The 24,272-nt window shown below is 44.4% G+C and overlaps 1 protein-coding gene across 1 annotated transcript in view; it reads left to right on the top strand.

Moving 5' to 3' along the window:
* Positions 1-24,272, top strand: part of LOC138515918 (protein FAM47E-like) — a 500,413-nt gene that overhangs the window by 122,360 nt on the left and 353,781 nt on the right. Inside the window, exon 2 of the mRNA XM_069630684.1 lies at positions 1,098-1,476. Within this exon, the coding sequence (XP_069486785.1) occupies positions 1,098-1,476 (379 nt within the window). The remainder of the gene's footprint in view (positions 1-1,097; positions 1,477-24,272) is intronic.

Genomic DNA, 24,272 nt, shown 5'->3' with positions numbered 1-24,272 from the left:
TGCCCTGAACCTTACTTCTCTGTGTTAGTTGCACTGAATCTCTCTTGGGCTCTTAGTGCCTGGTTAGCATTCTATTGTCCCTCCACCTATGCCTCTGTGTATTCCTTTGTTCAGAGACTGGGTCATATTCATTAGGAGGCACTCCATGCCCCTCCCTCCCTTTGTCTTGTCTTCCCTGGAGTCCACAATATATCATATGCCACAAAGTTCATTGCTGTTTCCACAGAAGGCATCCACTGTAAGTCCCAGCTGGAACCACACAGGCCTGTCTCATGGCCTTCTTTGTGCCTAAGGATCCAGGGACAGCAAACCCTTTCTCTGCCCTTTTTTCCATGGGCGTGACACTCCTCCACTTTTGGCAGGTATGGCTTCAGGGTGAGCATCTGTAAGAGTAACCTGCACTAATGCATTGAGAGTCCCTTTGCTTCGGTGGGAAGTCTTAAGTATAACCTGGGTGCACCTCTAGTTGGATTCCATATTGATTGTCTAATGCGTGGCTCCCATCCCTTCTTGTTCACCATCTTGGGACTTCCTTTTGTCCTGGTCTCCTTGTTCCGGTTTGGCTCACCTGTTCTTCCTTCTTGTTCTCTTTCCTGCAGTACGTGTTTTGTTTGTCCCTTTACATCGGCACTGCAGTTTCCAATTCTAGCAAGGCACCTTCACCGAGTCCTCTTACATAATGTATATCATAGAGATCATGATCTTCTTTTCATTGAGTGCAGTTATTTGCATTGTAACAATGCAGTAGTGCCATCCAGGGAGGTGGGGGCCCATTTCCAGGATATGAGGAGTGATTTTAGGACAGGGTTGAAAGCCAGGAGATGAGTAATGTGTATTCTTTTCCTTGTGTATGTTATATTGCATGCCCACTCTTATTTATCTACCACTTGTAGAGTTTATTTTTAGGTGATTAGGTTATCCGTTTGTCTTGACCTCTGTAATTGTGTAGCTGTTTTTGAAGCCTGTGTGCATATTTCTAGTCACCCTTTGAGATAGTAAGAGTTGCTCGTTATGACTTTAGATTGAAACAAGGAGCATTCAAGTAAACCTCACTTAACTGTACACGTTAAGCACTGACTCAACATATTTCTTCACAGGCACAAAGAGAGGGTGACAAACAAGTACCTCAAAGATTACAAGGGCAAACGGAACGTGTCCGGTTCCCTCGACAGCAGCCGTTGGCAATTCCTGGGAAAGGCTGCAGAAGATTCCAGAGATGGCCACCCAACTCAGTCGGATGGTATATGTCCCGGGCGCTTAATGGGCCCTTCACCTGTTCTTCATAAGATGCAGAAATCCACGGCTACTGCTGAGAAGATAAAGGCCGGGAAAAGATTTACTAAACGCCAAGTATCCTCTTCAGTAGTCCTTCCATTACAGCAAATTCGGAGGAATTACGTTGATGAGATAGAGTATGGGCTGACTCGGCACCCTCTTATTCTCTACCCCCACTTGGAGGACGGTATCCCACCCGAGGTAAAACAGTCATGTGCTCAATTCGTTTCTGACCACCTCATTCATTCTCATTTTCATGTGTTTTAGGATGGATGCAATTGTGAGAAAGTTGGTGCGTCTGTATCTCTTCTGTGAATCTTAATGTATATGGAAATACGTGCATCCCTATGAATGCCACTAGGGCAACGTCACCTTGAGTCATTCATTTCCCTGCATGGGCGCGTGAAATCCAGTCCCTGCAGCGAAACAACAAGTGCCTCTTCACCCCTCCCTCTCTATGCCCGTTTCATGGCGGGGATGGAGCCAGACGGCCGGCCCTGCTTCCGGCCTGAGAAAAAGCCAAAAGAAGGACCTCTCACCTGCTGCTGAGCCCATGCACAGAGAGAGAGAGAGAGAGAGACGCAAATATATTTATGTGTGATCGTGTAGGAGAATATTGTGTCGTGCATGTGATGACGACTAACTAACGAGTGATCAGATTCTCTTCACTCATCAGTCATCACAGAGCCAGGAGTTGGAGGAGCCCTTTATAGAACACTCACTTTGCTTTGCACATTATTCCAGTAATGTAAACAAAATATTACTGGAAGAAGGGGCAAAGGAAATAGGACAATGGGCCTCATTCCAACTATGCTGGTATCCTGGCGGTAGAACCGCCAGGATACTAGCATCTGGTACTTACCTTTACTGGCACTCGGTGCAGCGGGATTACTAGAGCCGGCGGTACGGTGTAAATGCCCACACATGGAGTTTCCTAGGACTCCATGACGTTATTTTCTGTCATTACTGCCACCAGCAATGCCGATGGTGGTAAAAAGGGCCTTTTTTGCCGGTAGGTTGCCTTGGTTACCTCAAGCATTTTGCTGGAGGTAACCCAGGTGCTCCGCCGGCAATCCCATAGTCGGGCCGTCCAGTAAAGTGCCGGTATCCAGAGATACCAGCATTTTTTTTACCGGACGTCCAACTCGGAATGAGGCCTATTGTCTTTGCTTATTATTGCAATAGTACGAATATTACTGCAATAATGGGAAAACGCACATTTGCTATCTATTCTGGTAATATTAACAATATTACTAGAAAAATCGTCCAGGGCAATGTGGCATTGTCTTTACTCATTATTGCAGTGATAGTAATATTACTGTAATAATGGGCAAAGACAACGTGAATGTGGAAGAACGGGGGCTCTTTATATTGGTGGGTGAAATAGTACTCCATGCTGCCAGTATGGACGTATTTTCGGACTATGAATACCATAGTCAGAAAATATGCTCAAACTCGCTTTGGCATGGCATTTGATGACTTGGCATCAAGGGTTAAGCAAAGAGCAAAAATAGTTATTGTTATTACATGGCTAGACTGGCCTACACTGGTGTAGCCAGTCTGTATATATTTTCCTACTGTGCATTGCATTTTTGTATTGGGTATCGGGGATAAAACCTGTATTATAGATGTTCCCACGTGGCCTGCTGTACCAGTCTCCACATGTTATTTTGTTTTTACTATGGCTCAGGCCATAGTAAGAAAATATATCCTGACTGGTTTTGGCATGGCATGTTAAAAACATGTGTTATTATGTGGCTAGACTGGCCTACAGTAGTGCAACCAGTCTATATGTACTTTCTTACTGTGGCATGGCATTTGTAATGGCAAAATCAACAGAAGTATGTACTTTCGTGGGCAGACTGGCATATATTTTAAGGGCCAGCATGGACACATTTTCTTATGCTATCATTATTGGCAGTATGTGCAAAGCAAACTATACTATATTCTTATGTGTGAATACTGAGATATATTAGTGCAGCCAGCATGGGCATGTATAGACACAGCAATCATGAAATTGCATTGGGAAATGCTACTGTGCATTGTTGGGAACTTACATCTATTGGAATTTTTTTCATGAGTTACCCTGCAAACCCTATTGCAAGCTGTGTGGGTTTTTGCCCAATTTCTCCTAGAATGGGCTGTAAAATGCACCATTTATACCCATTATTGTAAACATTTGTCTCGAGGGAGGGGTGGGGAACCCACCTTGATTGGTTTAGGCTGCCTTGCTGTACTTGGTTGCTTCTGCATATTTGTGTGAAACATTTAGACCCCACCAATTAAAAAATTCACCAGCCACCACTGCCCTCAAGAAATTCTTAGTAGCTGCAAGAAATGATTATATTATTTCCCAAAAAAAGCATGTAGAAGTGAAATAAATCTGAACCCTAAATGGAGACTCACTAATGAGATGTGGCAGTAAGTCCATCATGGAATAAGCGTGTAAGAAGTGAGGGAGATTGTCTCAATCCTGTGCTTGCATAAACGTACCCAACCTTGCAGAGATCCTCCCATTCCTGTAACTAACGACCCTATTAAAAACACACAATATGTCCTCTCGCAAAAAACACGTGTTTCCTAAAAAAATGTTATAACATAAAATAAAATAAAACACCAAACTGTTTCAACAAAAAATCATGACCTCAACAAAATCAAATATATGTATTAACTGAACCAGATAATATGGGAAAGACTTAACATTAACATCCTTCCCCACCATGCCCACAAAGCATCACATATTAATAATCAATGTACAGAACAATAACACAGCCACAAAGGTTAAATGCAGATTTGTAGTTAACGATGTAAGATTAGTACCTGGCAAAGGGGTTTGGGGGGGGGGGGGTTGGCAACCTTCATGGTAATGAGGAGGCTTAGAACTGGGGAATTACCAGATGGTAATCCCCCAGCTCCAAGCCGTCTCAAGGCTGCTGGAGGCTGCCATCGTCTGCCACTGGGAATGAGGTAAGTGCTCTGCCCCCCGCTCCCCACCCCCTCCACAGATTCCCCCCTCCAGCATCCCTCCACTGTTTTTTTTTGTTGCTCCTCTTCGGGAGCGGACACGCTGGAAACACTTCTGTCTCCAGCGCATCCGCTTCCGATCTGCGACACGCCGCCATTAACTCCTTTCCATGGCAGCCATTTCTTTTGTAAAAATGTTCCTATTTTTTGAATGGCGCCATTGAAAGGGAGAAGGGACTACATGTAGTTCCTTTTCCCTTTCCATGGTGGTTTTTATGTTTTACTTTGTTTTACCTATTTTCCATTACCGCCATGGAAATGGAGAACGGGCTACATTCTCCCATCATTGGCAGGCATTTTTTTTTTCATCGTTGCGAAATGCGCAACAAAGAAAAATGCTTTAAGTACCCCGTTCTTATAGGCCAGGGTACTAATAGCAATAATCCCCTCACTGAGTTAGTAACTATGGGCCCCGAGGCATTACCTGACTCGATAATGCACCCCCCCCGCCCACTGTTCGTGGATTATTGCTTGAGTATTTCTTGATCTACATTTAAGCCCTTTTCATTGCTACACAAATCCATGATACAACTGGCATACTCCTTGCACAGCTTGAGTCCTTTTGGAAGTTCATTTGTGTGGCATCTTCACATGTTGTGATGTTTATTCAATTTCGGAACCTCTGGTGCACCTCGCCAATGTAATGTTATCATGTAGAACTGTATATGAAAATGTCAGAGAAACATTTACTTGTCAGCCAAACATGCGGGGAACACAAAAGTTAAGATCATTTTTATATGTTGAATTCATGCTTAGGGTGTTATACACTTTGTGTCATGCATACGCATAGATTTTCAAAGGATTCATTCACTCATGTATGATGCTGACATAGCACAGAATTGCTGCCGAAAGGAAACACAAAATAATATTACTCCAGTTGATTGTTTGTATTTTGAACCAGCTCAAGATTAAGTGAAGAGGTTGTAACAATAACAGCAGGCTAGACTTACTTCAAAGCACACCACATAGCTAAAGAAGAAAAATGATTATACTTAGCCTCTGAGACAGCACACTTGATTAAAAAATGTGACCATGCAAGATGGCGCAGGCGCAAGAGAAGTCCTGAATTGAGAAATAAGAGTATTATTTATCTAAGAAAGCTATGCAATTATATGGACATCTTGTTAAAGAAATATTATCAAAATAACGTTAGTCATTAAGATATCAATTGGGATTGTTTTCTTTAGAGCTGAAAAACTGAGCAGAGGAAGTTGGCTAAACAACTTTTGTACTTGCCACTCAAGAGAGCTGCAGCACAAATAATAAATTAGCAGTAGGAGGGAGTGCCTGCTTTAGATATTGTTTTAATATGTAGTAAATGGAAAGTGACCAAGAATATCAAGCCAATATAGAAGCCCCCAGAGATTGGGACATACACGCAGACCTATACAGGCGCAGTCAGTGAGTGGACATTGCCAGGGCTACAGTGGTCGCAGGGCAGATAAAACAAGGGTGCAGGATGTGCAGGTTCCATATGAACACAGACCTCATTAATCGTGAAGCATGTCGGATCACCGACACATTGCACAGTATCTGTGAATATGTTTTTTAAACATTTGGTTTCGTAAATCACATGCAATAATTGAATGCACGCAAAGGCAACTGTAATTTGGTGTACTTTTAAGATACACAAGGCTTGCAATAAGAGCATTGCCTTTGCTGCCTTTGCTGTGACATGGCATTTTTATTTCGTTTTAAGTGCTCAAGCAGCTGTGGCTTTGTCGTACTTTGTCTTAGTCTTTCCAATAAAAAGTGGTTGACTACAGAGAGAGAGAGAGACCCATTTTTGTTGTTGAAAGAAATGGTTTTCATTTGAATTAGATGATTGCACTTGTTTTTACATGAAACTGATTCAAAGAGAATGTGAAATGGGTCTTATATAGAAAGCTAGTGGTGTGTTATATTTTTGTTCCATAGCAAACACTTACTTAAGGGACACCTATATTTTCAGAAAACTGTTTTGAAGTAGAGACATGAATGTGTTTTTATTGAAATGATTCTCTACATGTTTACATGTGAAATTATCGAGAAGGAAGTAGAGTGGCTTTTTTTGCATGCAGAACACATAAATGTAGAGCTTTATCTTTTCTGAATAATCACGACTTTGGCGGTAACCCTTAAATCCGGTGGTTGCGCTATTACCGCCGGATTTAAGGGTCCGCCAAATTAGAACTTCGGCGGATTTTGCCCGAGCTCTTGGCTCGGCGGTAAGAGCGCAAATTTTCCCCATTGAGCCCAATGGGGAATGGGGCATTCCCGAATGGGCTCAGTGGGGAATGGGGAATTACATTACCGCCGAACTCGTGATCCGGCGCTATTAGCGCCAGGGAGTTCGGCGGTAGGGCTAATACCGCCAGCGTTAATACTGCCGGCGTTACCGCCAAAGTCGTGATCAGGCCTAGATATTTAACTCAACGGGTGCCTCATGAATACATTCTGAACAGGTGTGTTGTTCCACGAGTTTATATGCTCAAGGGAAATTAATGCATGAATGTCTAAAATGACATGGTATGTTTAGTTCTTCTTGATAATAGGTGAGAATCCGTGGGCCTATAAAGAGCGCATTGCTAAGCAAACCTTGAAACAGACGGGTTCAGCCACAAGAGGCAATAGAACTACTTAACAATTTTGTTCAGAATAAGGCAATAACCCTATCAATTTAAGGTCACAAACATGAACCCACGTAGATGGTCAGCCCACGTCTAGATCGAGGTTTACATAAGCTTACTGGGCTGTGTTTAGAGAACAAATGACATGGCGCCCAACGTGGTACATCTCTGATCCAGTTTAAATGTGTAGAGCCTAGAGAACATCATTTAGAAACATTTGTATACAGAAAAAAATCTTTGGGGTTTTTCGGATAAATAGCACCCTATTTTAAGCACTGGAGACAGACTATTAATAGAATAGAGTATTCTTGATAACATTTGGTATATATTAGAAATAAAATTAACTTGCAATCAGAACATGCTTCACTGACCATTTCAGTCAATCATTTTCTGGATTTTAATAGATGGCTTCTCCTTGGAGAGGATGAACTGCCTAACACTAACTCCACACTTATTATCAAACAGTTAGGATGTGGCCAGGAGGCAGAACACATATAATAATTACCTTAAAATACCAACCTATAAAAGGAATGGCAGATGTGAGGCACTACTGCTTACTGGAGACTTAAACAAATTGTTTATGACGCCCAAGAGTTTCCAGAGTTAATCCAGGAGCATCCACAAGCCAGGAAGTGATTCTCAAAGGACCTGAAATTCCCATGTACACTGACAAAACAGGACCTAGCTTTAAGCAGCTAATAAGCTGAAAGGACTATGAAGCAAATATCAACTCGAGAGCTAAAGGAACTGATAGTCTGACAACAGCAGGTGCTAGGTCTACAAAAAACTGGAAAGGCAAGAGCAAGGGAAGCACCAACACGCATCAATACCCTACAAAACTCATAGCTATTCTGAGACTGTCAGCTATCACTCGAAAGTGAAGTTCCTGAACCAAGTGTTCATAGAGCAGAAGGGTAAGCTGACAGAAGAAAATCCAAGTCTCTTGATTCTGCATGGCAAAAACACAAGAAAGCCCAGGTGCAACACACGATAGTGGGGTTAAACAGCTCAGAAATTCTCACATGGACAGAATACTCTCCTTGCCTACAAAACACAAGTGGGGTAAATGGGCAAGAATGATTCTCTGCTCACAAAAATGTGAGGGGGTACCTTAACTGTATAATTTCAAAAGGGAACTGAGGTAAATAAAAGCATACAGCACTAAGCACTTTGCAATTACAATTTTATTTATTTTGACATTTGGATAGCGCACCGAACCCGGGGGCAACTAAGCGCTACATTTAATTCTATAGACAACAGTGATAGAAAGGGGCACCCCAACAAAATAAACTAGAGCTACTTCTCAAATATTTAAACACTGAACAAAATAAAAAAGGATGAAATCAGCACATGTGTACATACGACAAATAATTCCGGATATAATATACACCTACAGTAAGCAGATGTAATTGCTCTAATTAAGAAGTACCTGTATTAAAAATTGTTTAAACGAGTAATAATTACTCTATTCCCAAATACGTTAGCATATTGCACATCCTTTCTACTTGCTCGGAAAGGGAAGGTAGGGCAATAAATGCAGACTATTATTGTTTTACAATACAATTGCTTCCAACCAAATTAGGTTGCTATATCAGCATGACGGATGCTCTGCACATATAAAATAACACGCGGAAAACATTCTACATTACAAGCCGATTTATTATGATATTTAGGGCTAAAGATTTTAAGGTTCAAGCTACAAACCAGGCATAAAACGCCAGTAGCAACTCCATTCTCAACATGCACATAGCACACCTTTTTATCACTAGTGAATAGAAGTAAAGGCAAATGTGTGAGGCCTGCTGTATATATCCCATAACAAACATACACACATTCTCATCACAGTACTAATATCTCATCTCAGCCGTGACACTCGGAGATATCGGTGCAAAGTGCAAAATATTCTTGCTCCCCAATTTGGGACCAGATTTAAGTTCATCAGTTGGTAAAGGCTATTGGTTATAAAGTTATTCATTGTATTGCTGGAAATATATTGAATGCCTGAATGAGAGTGCTGGTTTTATATACACAAGTAGAAGAAATATGAACATGAACACCTCTCATTCCCTCTCTCTCTATATATATGTATATAGACAAATATTCAATTAGATTTTAAGCAGCTCAAACTATAAATTAGCCGTAGCAAAAATCAAGTACTGCTCAAAGCATACAGTAAAATAACTGGTGAAAGAGTATCATAATAAAAACAAATGATGTTAACAAAAAAACAAAACCAAGTGTATCAGACACAACACAGGTCTATAAGCACACACCTAATAAAATCAGCCAGACTCTAATCATGCTAGATGACTTGCAGGCATAGAACTGCATGATTCAACCCAATTATTATTGAGAGAATCTACTTGTATTGCTTAAGTCGTGAAAGGGGAAGCATTCACACTTTAACAACTAAAGTTCTAGTATATAAAATCAAAAACAAATAACAAATACACATGAGTCTGATTCCTGTGCCCCTCCAGATGTTATGGACTTTGACTCCTATGATCCTTCACCAGTGTCTATGCTGGCTAGGGCTGATGATAGTTGTGGTCCAAAACATCCAGAGAGCCAAAGGTTACTGAAATCAGAAAGAAAACTGAGAAGCAGAGAAACGTGTACACATAGCTGAGATTTACTGAAACAGACAGTTATGTACGTTTCAATACAAGCTTTAAGACACCTTTACAGAGATGGTACAAATATGACAATGTATATATTAATGACATTGTGCCAGCCACCGAAACCTGGAAAGGATTGGTAGATCTGTCAGGATTGATACACATACTGGGATTCTAAAGTGAAAAATGAGACACCTTACTCTACTGAAAACCTCACTAGACATGCAGAAAAAAGAATGTGTATTTTACCTTCCTGTATGGTGGTACCTAAATGCTAGCCGGGGCAGTATACATTTCATGGGCCTATCAACACATTTAAGTAGTTGCACAAGAGATGGGTAACCAGTTTGCCACTTAAATACAAATTGCAACCATCTAAACATAACTTGGGATTTTTTAAAGGGATCCCTCAAATGTTCAAGGAACATACCCACTCACAAAATGGGGTTTAAGAAAACATCTTAGCTCTTACAATATGCAATAAACATTTTATAGTTTATGATCAGAGCAGGAAGAGGTAAGAACACTGTGCACAAGGATAGCTATATCTTTTAGAGGCTACATACCTAGAGGTCACCCTCAAGTTATATTGAGCTCAGACAAGTCTGAAGAGTCTGTAATGTTGCACCGATAGTCATTGCCAAGTGTAAATGGTAAACTATGTTTGACATTAAACATCAGTGAGGAGGCTAGTTGTGGTACTGGTAAGTAAATGAGCAATCTCTCCAGACCATCTGAATGCATGCAATGGTAATGGGAAGAGGTACACAGGTGTTGCAAACAGGCTTCGATTGATTTGAAAGTAATCAGTGTTCCTAAGGAACAATTCAGTTACTGAAACTAAATTATAAAGCTGAAGATACAGAATTGTCCATCAGATTACAGTTGCTTGAAGCATGTGTGCATGTCTAACCCACAATTATGTGTCCAGATTTTATGGGATTTCCAAGAATCACTCTTGTTTGCATAAAGATAATATATTGTTCTTTTCTACAAAAGCAACATGAAATAGAGGCTGGTGAATCCTTGGACCTGGCAAGAGCTTAATGCCCCTGCAAAAGTCAAACCAGCAAAGAACCTTGCAAAAGTTGAATCCTGCTAAAAGAAAAGAACATCTAGGCAAACACGCTAAAAGAAGAAAGCTGCATGCCACTTCAGTATAGAATTGCTATCAGTACAAAACACTATGCCATACAAGTGCATCCAGCACTTAGAAACAGTCTTAAAATGAATGACAAGAGCATACCTTATGCACTTGGCAATTAAGACATTTTGGTTCCAGGTGGCACAAGAATCACTCCAACTGTCAGAGGTGGTTCAAGTCTTTTTATTTGTATTTTTGTGGGCCCTAGCACCACCACACTTTCTCTTGCCCTGTTTAATACCTCCTCCCTGACCCAGGCATCCTTGACTCAGGTTAGTATATACAGAAGATTGACTCTCTACTGTGTAATTCTGTCTTATACTAGGGATGAGGATCTAAAGGCAGATTGCCTTATCTAGCTAAACTTCCTCAGGGGCTTCATTTCATTTATTGAATTGAATTTAAAAAGCACCTTTTGCCAAAAGCGCTACTATGAAATATTGGAAACGCAGTCCACTGTACATCATAACGCAAAAAACAACTAAAAACAGAAATAGGGGGAGTGATACAGAAAGTAGAAAGAAGTGAGAGAAGATGAACTTTCAGGTTAGATTGAAAAATACAAAGAGATGTAGAAGAGTGGATAGAGAGAGGGAGATAATTCCAGTGTTTAGTGCCTAAAAGGGCAAAAGTTTGGAACGGGGAAGACGCACAGGGAGTCTGGGGACAGTAAGAAGAAGCAGGTTCTGTGATTGGAGAGTCAGAGAGGGAGAATGGAACGAGACGAGCGAAGAATGATAAGGAGGAGCCAAGTTGTGAGTACATTTAAAAACAATAGAAAGAAAATGCTAGAGAAGATGTGATTCAAAGGGAAGCAGTGAAATAGACAGTAAATAAGATATGATAGAGGAGCGACAAGGTAAAGAGAAGGTGAACCGAAGAATTATAAACAGATTGGAGAGAAAGAAGATGTGAGGAAGGAAGGCCAAGAAGAAGAGAAGAGTAGTAGCCGATATGAGAAAAGACCAGGCAGAACAGAAGAAGTTTAGTAGCATGAAATGAGAGATAGGGGGGAGCACAATGGATTTTTAAAAGGGCATAGCGGCAGGAGCGAGCAATAGAAGAGATGTACAGTTTAAAAGAAAGCAAGGGATCGGAGATAGCCCCCAAATTGCGTGAAGAAGAGGAAAAGGGCAGAGAGAAAGGAGGAAAAAAGAGAGACTGAGGAGGAAGAGTAGACAGAATAGTTGAAGCTGGAAAAAACAGGACCTCAGTCTTAGAAGGATTGAGGTGTTGAAAATGAGAAGACATCCATTTATGGACAGCAGAAAGGCAATTTGATACATTGGAGTGCAGAATAGAGTCAAAGGAAGAAAAAGAGAGAATGATTTGTGTATCATCTGCATACAGATGAAAGTAAAGATTAAATGAAGAAATAAGAGCAGAGAGTGGGGCAGTGTAGAGAGAGAAAGCAGAGAACCAAGTACAGAACCTGAAGAGACACCCTAGAGAAGAGGAAGTGAGGACAAGGTATGTCCAGCCAAGTTACTGAATAGGACCGCTGAGAAAGATATGAGCGGAACCATTCAAGGACAGACCCAGTAATACCCATCAAAGAAAGGGAGGAAATAAGAAGAGTGTGATCAACAGTATCAAATGCTGCATATAGATCATGAAGAATATGTATAGAGGAGAGCTTAGATTGACGAGCAGAGAGAAGAGATTTAGAGACATGCAAAAGAGTAGGCTCAGTAGAATGAGAAGAACAGAATCCAGATTGAAGAGGTGGTAGAAGAGAATTAAGATTTAGCAAACTAGCAACCTGGGCATATGGAGCCCGCTCAATAATTTTAGAGATAAAGGGAAGAAGTAAAATTGGGCCAGAATTAGCAGGAGTGGAAGAGTTGTTCTTTTTTTAATCTGGAGAATAAGAGCATGCTTAAAGGTAACAGGGAAACATGAGTTAAAAAGAGAAGAATTAATGAGTGAAGTAAGATAAGGAAGAAGATGGGGACAGACATGTGGAATAAGACAAGATGGAAGAGAGTCAGAAGGAGGCGCCGTTGGAAGACTGCGTCTAACTGTCCCTACTCAGTGCAGTTGTAAGTATTCTATAGGAATAGGGGAGTGGTGCCTTACAGACATCCTATTGGATTCAGTCCTTCTTCTATCATGGTCACTCTCGCCTCTCCCCACCCTGTCCTCACTCCTATTCTACTCCCTTGACTCTGCCAATCCCTCCTCTCTCCCCTCTTCTGTCCCTCCGATGTCTCTCGCTCCTTCTGGGTCTTGCTTCCACCATTTAATGGTACCACCCTTTCTCTGATGTTACTACTCCCTCCTATTTAGTACCTCTCACATTACTACTCTCTTTTCCACCCTACTACTCCCTTGTCCACTCTACTACGTACTCCTCCACTCTTCTAGGCCCTTCTCTACTCTACTACTACCTCCTCCACTTTACTTCTCCCTCTTCCACTCTGCTACTTTTCAGTCACCTTCCTTTCACTCAGTAACATGAACTTTTCTCTGTGCGCATCTGCCATCTAGGCCCATTTTGCCACTGCTTGCTCCATGCAACTAGCACCTGGTGAGTGTTTTTGGCTATTTGCTGAGCGCCTTTGTGCATGTTTAAAATACAGACTCAATTTTCCAGTCTGTTTGTCCCCCTGCTAAACCTACCTCTCTCCACTCCCACTGCTCGCCCTCCCCTGGCCGGATTGGTTCATGGCCTCACCATGTGACCAGGAAGAAGGAACACAGTGGGAGTTTTACCCATATGCATCTGCCTCCTGGGCCCATTTTACCACTGCTAGCTCCTGGTGAGTGTTTTTGGCTATTTGCTGAGCTCATTGGTGCATGTTCAAGGCAGACTCCATTTTCCAGTCTGTTTGTTCCCGGTATCCAGCACTCCCCAAGCACACCTCCCTCCATTTAGCCTGCCCGCCCTCCCCTGGTAGGATTGGTTTGTGGCCAAACCACGCAACCAGGAAAAAGGAGAACATCAGGAGCTTTCCCTGTGTGCATCTGCCTCCTGCGCCCATTTCGCCACTGCTTTTTCCGTCCAACTAGGTCCTGGAGAGTGTTTTTGGCTATTTGCTGAGCATATTGGTGCATGTTTAAAATGCAGACTCCATTTTCCAGTCTGTTTGTCCATGGTATCCAGCCCTCCCCAAACCCACCTTCCTCCACTCCCACTGCCCACCCTCCCCTCACCGGATTGGTTCGTGATCTCACCACGTGACCAACAACACCTCTCTTCGGGCGACCTCCCTGGCCAGTCATGCCTAGGCAGCCTTGTGAAGAAACTGAGGCAAAGGGCAGCTCCCTAGGGCAGCTACCACCACCACCTATTTTCCCATGGATGCCTGACGACTAGCTCTGGCGCTACAACCAGGTTAGGTGGTAAGGGTGGGGAACACAGCCATTACTGGACTCCAGAAAACGCTGCCACTTCTATACTATTCTACTACCACCTGAGCCTAACATAATGTTGCACCCCGCTGTATGCCTGAATTCCTTGGAGAATAGAGCCATCATTACATCAGTCCTAATTACCTTCAAGACTGATTACTGCAACAACTTGCTGGATGGTACCTATGCGTCTTACATCAACAAGCTTCACATCATCCAGAACAGGGCAGTCAGGGTCGTTCATGGCCTTAGAAAACATGTTAGTGCAGCCAGGCGTAATTTACACTGCCTTCCAGTAAAATATAGAATTCATCAAAAAGCTTGTACCTGGACTTATAAATGCCTTCATGGATCGGCGCCTAGTTACCTCTCGGAGCCTCTGAGGGCTTCCCGGTCCAGGAGGACTCTATGGTCAAATTAACTCCCCCTTCTTGCCGTACCTCAGTATAACCTGAAACAATATGGTGGAATCCCTTTTGATTTTCTGTCCCGCATATCTGGAACAAGCTTTCTCACTCTCTCTGAGATCAATTCCCTGCTTGACTCGCTTCAGGAAAGTAGTTAAGACCCTCTTTTTCAATAGATGAGTAGATTAGGTCTTTTCCCTAGTTTCGTTCTTGTCTTTCCTTCTGGTGTTTGTTTGTCTTGTCTTTTTTTGTGTGTGCTCTGAGGTCTCTGGGTGTGTTGGTGCATTATAAATAATAAAATAAAGTAATTAGCATTGCGTTGTACCTTGCTGGATTCCCTAGTTGGCCTCTGGGCCAAACTCTGCTGCGCTTGAACTTCCTTTTAAGGTGAATCATGGCAAGTCTCGTAAGCAGAGCCACTGCTAAATCTGGGTGAATACTGCAACAGAGTCTCTGTATAATATTGTTGATTCCCACTAGAACCTCACTATTGCACACAGGTGGATTTAAAGTCTAGCCTCTGTTGATTCTAAGTGATGTTTCACCACACAGCAATTGTTACATCCGTGTGAATCTCACAACATAGCCACTGTTTAATTTGGGTGAGTCCCACATTATAGTCATTGTTCCTGCTTTGAATCTAGCTGCATTGTAGGTATTGCTCCTATTTTCTAATCCTGCTGCATTGTAGGCACTGCACATGTTTTGAATATAGATGCATTGTAAGTACTGCACATGCTTTGCAGCACACTGCACATGTTTTGACAAGATGACTTTCCAGAAACCTGCTCCTTGCCCCTCTACCCCTCTTCCCTCCCCACTCCATCACACCCCACCTTTTCACCTCTCCTAACTCCCCAGGCTCTCCCAACACGCACACCCCTCACCTCCCTCAGCTCCAACCTACCCAATACTCTACCTCCCCCACCGTACACCCTCTGCCACTCCTCCCTCACTGAAATTTCCTTTCCCTAAGCATAGCTCAGACCACCATGGCAACCACCCTGCCTTTGACAGTCCCTCCTATTCTACACACCCCTGTTTCTCCCAGACACCTCTGTAAACACAGACACCACACCCACCATAGGAAATCGCCTCCTAATTCATCACCTCTGCTCCCACATAGACCCGACCCGCTCCACCTCCTATACCATTTTGTCCTCCCCTCCTACTACCAACCCAGTATACTCTCTTTCCCTCCCCTACAAACTCCCCCAGACCTGCCCCACCTTAACCCACCCCACCCCTCCGAACCTCAACTCTCCCCCACTCCCACCTTCCCCAGTTTCCCCTCACCTGCATCCCCTGCTCTTTCTCCTCTGCCACTCCCTCCAAAATCTACCCAAACACTCCCCTCTGCCACCTCTCAGACAGGCCTCCTACTCCTCCACCGCTCCCTTACCCCTAAGAACTCATCCTCCATGAGCACTCTTCCCCATCAGCCCTAGACCCCCCGCATCCTTTTCTCCTACCATCAACCCCATCTCCTCCTCCACCTCACGCACCCCTTCCCACACCAACCTCCCCTCTCAGACTCCACCTAGAAGTTTGCATCCCCTGTACCCACTCCTCCACTCCCAATCCTCCCCCTCACCAAGACCATCCCACCCTCGCGCATCCTACCTGCTCTCTTGCATCCTCATGAACACCAGATCTGTCGCCAAAAACAAATGCATAATTTTCGACTTTATCACTGATGAAAACCCAGACATCCTCTTTATCACTGAAACCTGGTTCTCCGACGACTTGGAACCCGTCGCACATGAGGCGTTCCTCTCGAGCTACTCCCTGATCATGCATAATGGATCCAACAGAGCTGGAGGATTAGCCCTTCTCTACAAACAACACTGCATAGTTTTACACACTAAGACACCCTGAAACACTGACTGTGGATCATTGCTAGTGAAATTCCAACTCTCTCTCTCCATCACCCACAGCTTCCTACTCCTTGACAGACCCCCCGACTACAGTAGAAACATTGCAGACTCCCTCAGTGACTCCCTTGCAGCCATCCACTAACGCACCCGATGTTGGGGGATTTCAACATCTGGTTTAAGATTCCCTCTATCCCTATGAACCGTCCACTCATTGAAAACATGGAAGCCCTCAACATGACGCAACTGATATCAAACTCCACTCACAAAGCAGGACACATCCATGATGCTGTATTCATATCTACTGACTTCATCTCCACTCTGCCTCCCCATCCACTAATCTGGACTGATCACTCCGCCACATTCTTCTCTCTTCTCTCTCCCGGCCTCCGCCCCTTTACCCACCCTTGTCACCAGCCCCATCCTGTCCTCCCCTGTACCTCTTTGGAACAAGGTCATTATATATCCCGACCTAGCCGATTCCCTTCTATGCTCTCTCCAAATCCTCTCCCTCCAAGAAGCACCTCCCTCTATCGACCTCTTTGACCAATGGCTCTCCAGTTCTCTCAATCCCCTCATCCCAATGAGATCTGTTTCCCAGGGAACAGGCCCTAATCCCAAGTGGATAACTCCCTCCCCCAAATCCCTCAAAACCCTTAAGCACCGACTGGAGCGCACATGGCGGGCTAACTCGACACCCCAGAACAGAGCCACTTATACCAGACAAATCAGGGCCTATATGATGGAAATAAGGAAAAGCGGAAGATCCTTCTTTGGAAATGAATAGCCAACTCCTGTAACCCTAACATCGAACTCCACAGGATCATCACAGAATTCAAGACTCCAATCTGTTTCACTCCCCCTTCCCTCTGCTCCCAGGCACTCTGCGATGACCTGTCAGACCACTTTTACAATATCACTATCGAAAAACCCAGCTTTAGCAGCATTCATGCCCTGTTCCTCCAGCACCCCTGATCCTCTCTTCCTTCACTGCCATTTGCCACCCTGAATTTCTGAAACTACTATCGCAAAGCCGCCCCTTCGGATCCCCTGGAGACCCCTGCCTGCATTCTCTCCTAAAGAACATTCTATCCTCTACCTGTGCAGATGTCAGGAAACAAGGTATCAACGTGCTTCGGACTCGTAGTTTGCGCTTCCCGCATTTCAAAAGATCTTTACCTGCTAAGACAATGTAGGGTAACTCTCCCTCAATCCGCTCTGTTCCTATGGCACATCGGGTGTTTCTAACGGCCCGGACCCGTTTCACAGAGCGTGTGCGGTTGCCCTGGAAACTGGGTCGGCTTCCTCCCCGTAATGGCCATGTGCAACGTATCTCACGATCATGTGACTTTAGGCTCTTTAGCTGGTACGGGAAGCGGCTTGACGCTTCTAATTGAGCTGCATTATCCTGTCGCCTGCTGTTGTTTCGTCTCTTTGGTTTTTGGATCCACGTTTTGCCTTACGGAGTGCCTTTGCCTGTTCCCTTTGTGCCTGTTTACTGTTCGCCTAATACCTTGATCTTGGCTGTGTTACTCAACCTGCTTGGACTTTCCTTATCTGACTTTTTGAACTTGCCCGCCTGTTACTGAACCCAGATAGTTCCTCGAATTGCGTTCGGATTTCCCTTGACTTTGGTGAACATTCCACGCATTATTCATTTCCATTTACTACGTTCTGACTAGCTCTGCTCACCTTTCGATGGAACAAGTGCCTCAGGAGTACACATCGTCATGGAGCATTGAGTGGTACGTGTGCTGAACAATCTTCTCGTACCGTTGCAGAGGTCAGTGCAATTTTCTCTTTCCACCATCTATTGAGGATAACGTTGCGCTCCGCTTTCAAATCCGGTATGGGGAATACTCACTCTTCTTGCTAAGGATACGAGAGACATCCATCACTCCTCTGGTCAGGGAATAAGACTTCCTTCAATCAAACCTTAAAAGTAAAAAACAATTGCACAACTGGTGTCTGTGTTGGCCCCATGGGCTTGTCTGTCTGGACGGCAGGAGTGTCTGTCAGTGGCCTGGTGGACTGATGGGCTGGTGGACTGATTCCTCTTCTGGATGGCACACTCCCACTCTCTGAACTGCCTTGGCCTGGCTGCTTGCTGCCAGTGATTGTCGCTGGTGTTGTGGATGGTCCAGCCTCCTGGGACATTTCCTGGGTGTTTTATGTTCCTGTTGGGTCAAATTGGCATTGTTGCTGATATGCTTTGGAAAACAACATTCACTGTCACTTGTGCTAGTGTCATCACTGTGTGTTGGGCCTTCTGGGGGGGGGGGGGTAACTGGCATCATCTGTCAGCCATTGTGTATATGGCATACATTGTGTATGGACGGCCAGGGGTGGGTTGGCCTGCTAGATTTGGAGGTGCATCAAAGGGATTAGTTGTGCCATGGGCTGTCCTGATCAGTGGTGCATCTGGACTGTTGGTAGCAGGTATCTGGTGGTGCAGTCAGTTGGGTTAGCTCAAGTGCATTTGGTTGTGTGTGGGTCAGGTGGGCATGTTGTCAGATGTGTACTCCTCAATGTGCCTGTACATGGGCCGTGGAAGCCGAGGGGCTTGTGGCTGTGATGCAGCTATCAACTGTTGTGCATCCATGGACAGGGACAAGTTGCATGGTTGCTATGTTTACTGTGCATGGGTGTAATGTTAGGGGGGGGGGTTCTGGTGGCCACTGGTTGCTGTCAGTTTGGCGGTGGAGCCTCACATGGATGGTGATTGCTTTCTGGGAGTCATGTCGCTTGCTTGCATGGCAGTGTAGGTGTTCGAGCATGCCTGCAGGGTGGTGCAGTCATCGTTGCATGTGTCACTGTGGTACTCACCAGATTCAGCTTGGCTGCTGGCTCCTAGCACTGCCGTGCCCACGCCCTCGATCCCGACCATGTGCAGTATCCCACTGGCCATCTCCTGCCACTGTGTCAGTAGCAGGGGTTCTACTGTGCCACCTCCAGTGGCAGCGGTCTCCTGGCGAGGATTGGAGATGAGGGTCCTGACTCTGGCCTTGAGGTCATTCCACCTCTTCTACAGGTCCTCTACATCACGTTGGGCGTGCCCTATGGCCTCCACCTTGTCCCTGATTTCAGCCCATGTGTTGTTCTTGCGCTGTTGGTTGGTCTTCCTGTGCAATGCCCCATATAGCTCATCAGAGTTGGCAACCACATGCTCTGCCAACACTGTGAGCTCCTGCTCACTGCATTTGGCCTTCCACTGCCTCATATGGGGCACTCTACCTTTGCCCTTTCCTGTGGGCATGTTTGGCCTTAGCTGGGTGTCTGGATGACACTCTTATCTCGAGATATTGGATGGATTGTGTTTTTCAAAATGGGCGCTGTGGAGCTTCCTTTTATAGCAGTGATGAATCTCCACTCGTGGAATTACCACAGATGGAATTTCCGCGGGCCGCCATTTCTTGCCGTATTTTCATGGTACCACAGAGTTTTAAGCGGCAACTGCGCTAGGTGGAATTACTGTTACCGCCATTGGTGTGTGTACGCACGCCCACCAGGTTAGTATTCGGTGGTGAATATGCAGTGATGCATGGCAGTAACGCTAAATCTGCCACTGTGGAATTACCGCTGAATTACCGCCTAACTCATAATGAGGCCCATAGTACTTGTTAGCTTAGCCAATTGCTCTTTTATTAATCCATTCATTCTCTCAATCCTGTTCACCTGCGGCTGGTAAACTGTGTAAAGTTTGTGTTTGATCCCCAAGAGAAATGGTATCTCCTCAAAGAGATTGTTATCGAAGTGCTAGCCATTGCCTGCCCCTGTTTCCTCCCATATGCTGCATCTTGGGAATACTTCCCTCACTGAGAACGTTACTGCGGATTGTGCATCATTCTTTGCATAGGACCCCACCTCAAGCCAATGCGAAAATGGGCAGACTACTACGATTAGATATCTGTAGGAGGGACATCTTTCTTGCATGTCAACATAATTGATATGCAAGTGCCGGAAGGGCCCTTCCGGTCGTGTTATTGTTCCCCACAAAGTTTTTTTTAAGTATGACCAGACAGAAACTGTTTACAAACCATACAATTTCCCATGAACTCATTCACTCGCTCATGCATGCTTGGAACATACCATCTCTCACTCTGCAGCTTTGCTTTCTTTGGACGCATGGGTGGGGAAATTGAGCTGTTCTGAAGCTACATTTAACAATTTTCTGGGCATCACAGGCTTTCCTGTGCTATTCTGCCACCAAATCAGGTCCGTTGGTGACAGTGAACATCCTCTTTTTACCCATAGTTCTTTTTCGTCTTTCGGTACCTCTCTTTGTAATTTTATTACGTGTACTATGGGGATCGTGTTAAAGTTTTCCCTCATTTCTGCCTCCCAAATCTTCTTCCTTTCTGCTGCAATGAGTGGCACTTTTTCCTCTTCTCCGGGGTATCCCTGAACTCCCCTCCCTCTGTTAAATATGCTGCTGCTTTTGCCGCTCTGTCGGCCATTTTGTTCCCCGTTGATATCCTGTATTGTTTTTCCATGTGGGTGGTGTATTTTATCATCGCCACCGCCACTGGCACTTTTAGAGCTCAATTAATTCTTTTAGTAGTTCTGCATGTTGTAAGCAGGATCCATCACTTCTTTTGAATCCCGGCCTTTCCCACCATGCCAGTCCTGAATGAATAGTTGACGTCGAAAAATATGTTTGCTGCATGCCCTTACATCACTTTTAGTGTTCTTAGCATCGCCACCAATTCTGCTGCCTGTGCTGAAATATGTGAAGGTAGTTGATGCTGAGATGCTATTATATATTCCCTGTTTATGCAGCACACTACTGCTGCACCAGTATGCCTCCTTCCTGTCTGTCTCCCATCAATATAGACCATGTTTGCTCCTGCTATGTCTTCCTCCTTTACCTGTACGTTCCCTTCCATCCTGCCCATGTGTGCTGCATAATCATGTATGTAATCCCCATCCTCTGTTGGTTCTGCTAGGTAGATTGCTGGGTTTACACTCTGGCACTTTACCACCTCTATGGCTGTGTTGGTTAATATGATCTCATATCCTCGATGCTCTTTGGGTAGTAAGTGTACTTTTTGACTTTCCAAGAATGGCGAATAATGAGTGTCAGGAAGATATTGCAGATGCTCCTGAACGGCCTCCATACTAAATACTCTGACTCCCCATAAAGGCAGTATTGATCTAAAGCACCAGCACTTTAAAACAACCACCATTTGGTGGGATGACACGACTCAGGTACTCAGCATGTGAGGGTATGCTTTGACCGCAGTTGTTAGCCCTGAAGACTGAGACCATGCCGAATTGCATTGGCTTCTGCACTGCATACTGCATTTTGAAAAGATGGACTAAATACCCACTGAGTTTTATCCATTGTGTCTTGTAAAGGAATATGTTGTTAAATCAAGTAATGGACAGCAGTACCTCAAATGCAATGACCGTTGAAATCCCTATGTACTGTGAGCAACAGGTCGGACCAGGGTTTTACCCTGATCCTTTTTTTGGAATAATGAGTGTTCCACGTACAATACTACTAGACACCCCATGGTAATCGTTGATGCCTTCTCAATTGCAAACGCTGCAGCCACAAGCGTAGTAAGCTAGTGGTTTGCCTCCATGCGGCTTTTTTTGTGTGAGGACAGCCGTCATCACTGAGCCATCTGAATGTGAGAACAAATAGAATTTTTAGCTGTAATTTTGGGTAGCTAACACTGGTGCGTGTGCCAGTGCATCTTTAAGTTCTGTGAAACTTTCATTCATCTCAGATGTCCATTTTATCTCTCTCTTCTCTTTCTGTGATTCCTTAAGGCCCTGCAATAGGGGTTTAGTGAATGTGGCATAATCAAATACCCATGCTCTGCAGTAATTGCATAGACATAGAAACTTCTGCCTCTCTTTCACTGTTCATGGGCGAGTGGTGGAATGAATGGCCTGCGTCCTTTTGGGTGTTATTCTGTGCCCTTCAATGGATATTATTTGCCCCAAGTACACAACCTCTTCTAGGCAATACTGTAATTTTGCCTTATCCACCTCATACCCTTTCTCTGTAAGCAGTGACAAAACGTGTATGGAGTATGTTCTACACTCATCTTCTGTCTCACTGCAAATTTGCAGATTAGCAACATATTAAATCATAGTGCTCATTGTTTGCACGTTGCACAGATCCATTTGTATTCTCCTTTTGAAAATACTGGGTGTCTCGCAGTACCTCTGGGGCAAACGAGTGTGTTCCAATCTAGTTCCATGATACTTGAAGGCAGTCAGATATTTTGAGCCTGGGTGTAAAGGTATAGAGAAAATGGCATTTTTAAAGTGAATGACCGTGGAGTACTTTGCCTTTGCTGAGATATTGCACAATATTGTGGCGGGGATTGGAACCACAGGAAATTCTGCTTCCACCACTTCATTTAGGGAGCGCAAATTCTAGATGAGACGCCATGACCCGCCCTTTGATTTCCTTTTGGAATAGATAGCTGTGTTACAAGTTGATGTGGATGTGCTTGCTGCCATATTGCGTGCAAAGTGGAGTATATCCCTTCTTCTGCCTCTCTCGTCAATAGGTATTGTTTTGCCTGGGGCAGCAGGGCCCCTTGATTCAGTTTTATTTTTCCTGCCCCCATCCCTTTCAATACCCCCACATTGTGAGGTCCCTTGGTGCACAACTCATCCAGTACCCTTTTGAGATCTCCCTCTGTGTGTTTATTTTCCTTCTTCACTAATTGTGTCACAATGGGTACCATTTGTTCCAATATCTGAACTGGTCAAGGTATCTGTATCTGGAACACCATCTCTCCATCCTCCTCCCCATTGGTGGACAACTGTTTATCCAATACTCCTGCAATTGTCAAGGTAGGGTCAATGCACAGCACTGTCCGCCACTCCATATTTCAACATCTGTTCCACATAGTACCACCATGTCTTTGCGTATTGCAGCTTCTTCCAGCTGTAACACCATTGTTTTCCCCTTTAAGTCATCCTTCTGGCACTGTGTTCTGAAATAAGAATTCCGAACACCTTCCCCTGTATTCCCGGGACCCATCCTAGCAGAACTTCGACTCCGTTCAGGAACATGCTGTGGTATAGTGGCTGTGCTCACAAAGGTGCTTTGCGCGTGTGCTGCCAAGAGAAGAGCTGCTACCCGGGCATTATAAATTCCATGCATGGAGCACACCATATCTTAATCTGTGAATGATATGGTTGCATTCACTTTGCTGAGCAGGTCTCTCCCAAGATATTGATGGGTGTGTCTTTGGAGTATAGTAAGGGGGCTACAAGGTGTTCTGTACCTATGGTTAATGGTACTGTTAAAAATATGCCATTCAATATGTTTAAACAGTGGTCATGACAAGGAAAGAAACCTTAGAGTGTACTCACCGAAAGAGCTGAGGATTCGCACCCACTTGTGACCGGGATTCGGGAAAGACGAAGCTGTTGTGTATTCCACTGAACCCTCCCTCCTCTCCCGTGGCGATGCCCCGGAGGTGGAGAGAGAATCCAGGGAAACCCTCGGTGGGGAAGAAAGCCTTGTGTGTCAGTCGATCGTCTGCATCTGGTGTCCTGTGGCAGTGGGGATTCCAGGTGAGGTTACCTCGTACTGTAGACTACAAGGAAAGTAATGGTGGCTTGTAGAGTAGCATCATGTAAGAAGGAGAAGGTAAGGGTAAACACCTTGTTGCGGACCGGAAGAAAAGAGTACGGGACACCAGAGTCTCTACCTCTGGGAAACCTCGGAAGACTGCACTGTGATAGAGAAATAGGTTTAATTAGGGCCGAGCAGGAGAGAGAGAAAGAGAGAGATTAAACAAGGAGTACCTGTGGTAGGAATGGTGTGACCTTTGAACTGTAGTTTAAATAGAAGTCCCGACGTTTGGCGGAAGTGTAAGATTGACTGCGATAGAGGGAGAAACAACGTCAGGATAGTGCTACAGTGGACGTGAGATAAGAAAAAGTCAGCCCCGGCTTCATACTTCGTATGAGACGAAGAATGATCGTGATTG

Source organism: Ambystoma mexicanum, chromosome 6q (assembly GCF_040938575.1).
Source record: "Ambystoma mexicanum isolate Mex_15411 chromosome 6q, UKY_AmexF1_1, whole genome shotgun sequence".
Lineage (NCBI taxonomy): Eukaryota > Metazoa > Chordata > Amphibia > Caudata > Ambystomatidae > Ambystoma > Ambystoma mexicanum.
Note: the sequence above shows the minus strand (reverse complement) of the source record. Positions and strands in the feature narration are given on the sequence as shown.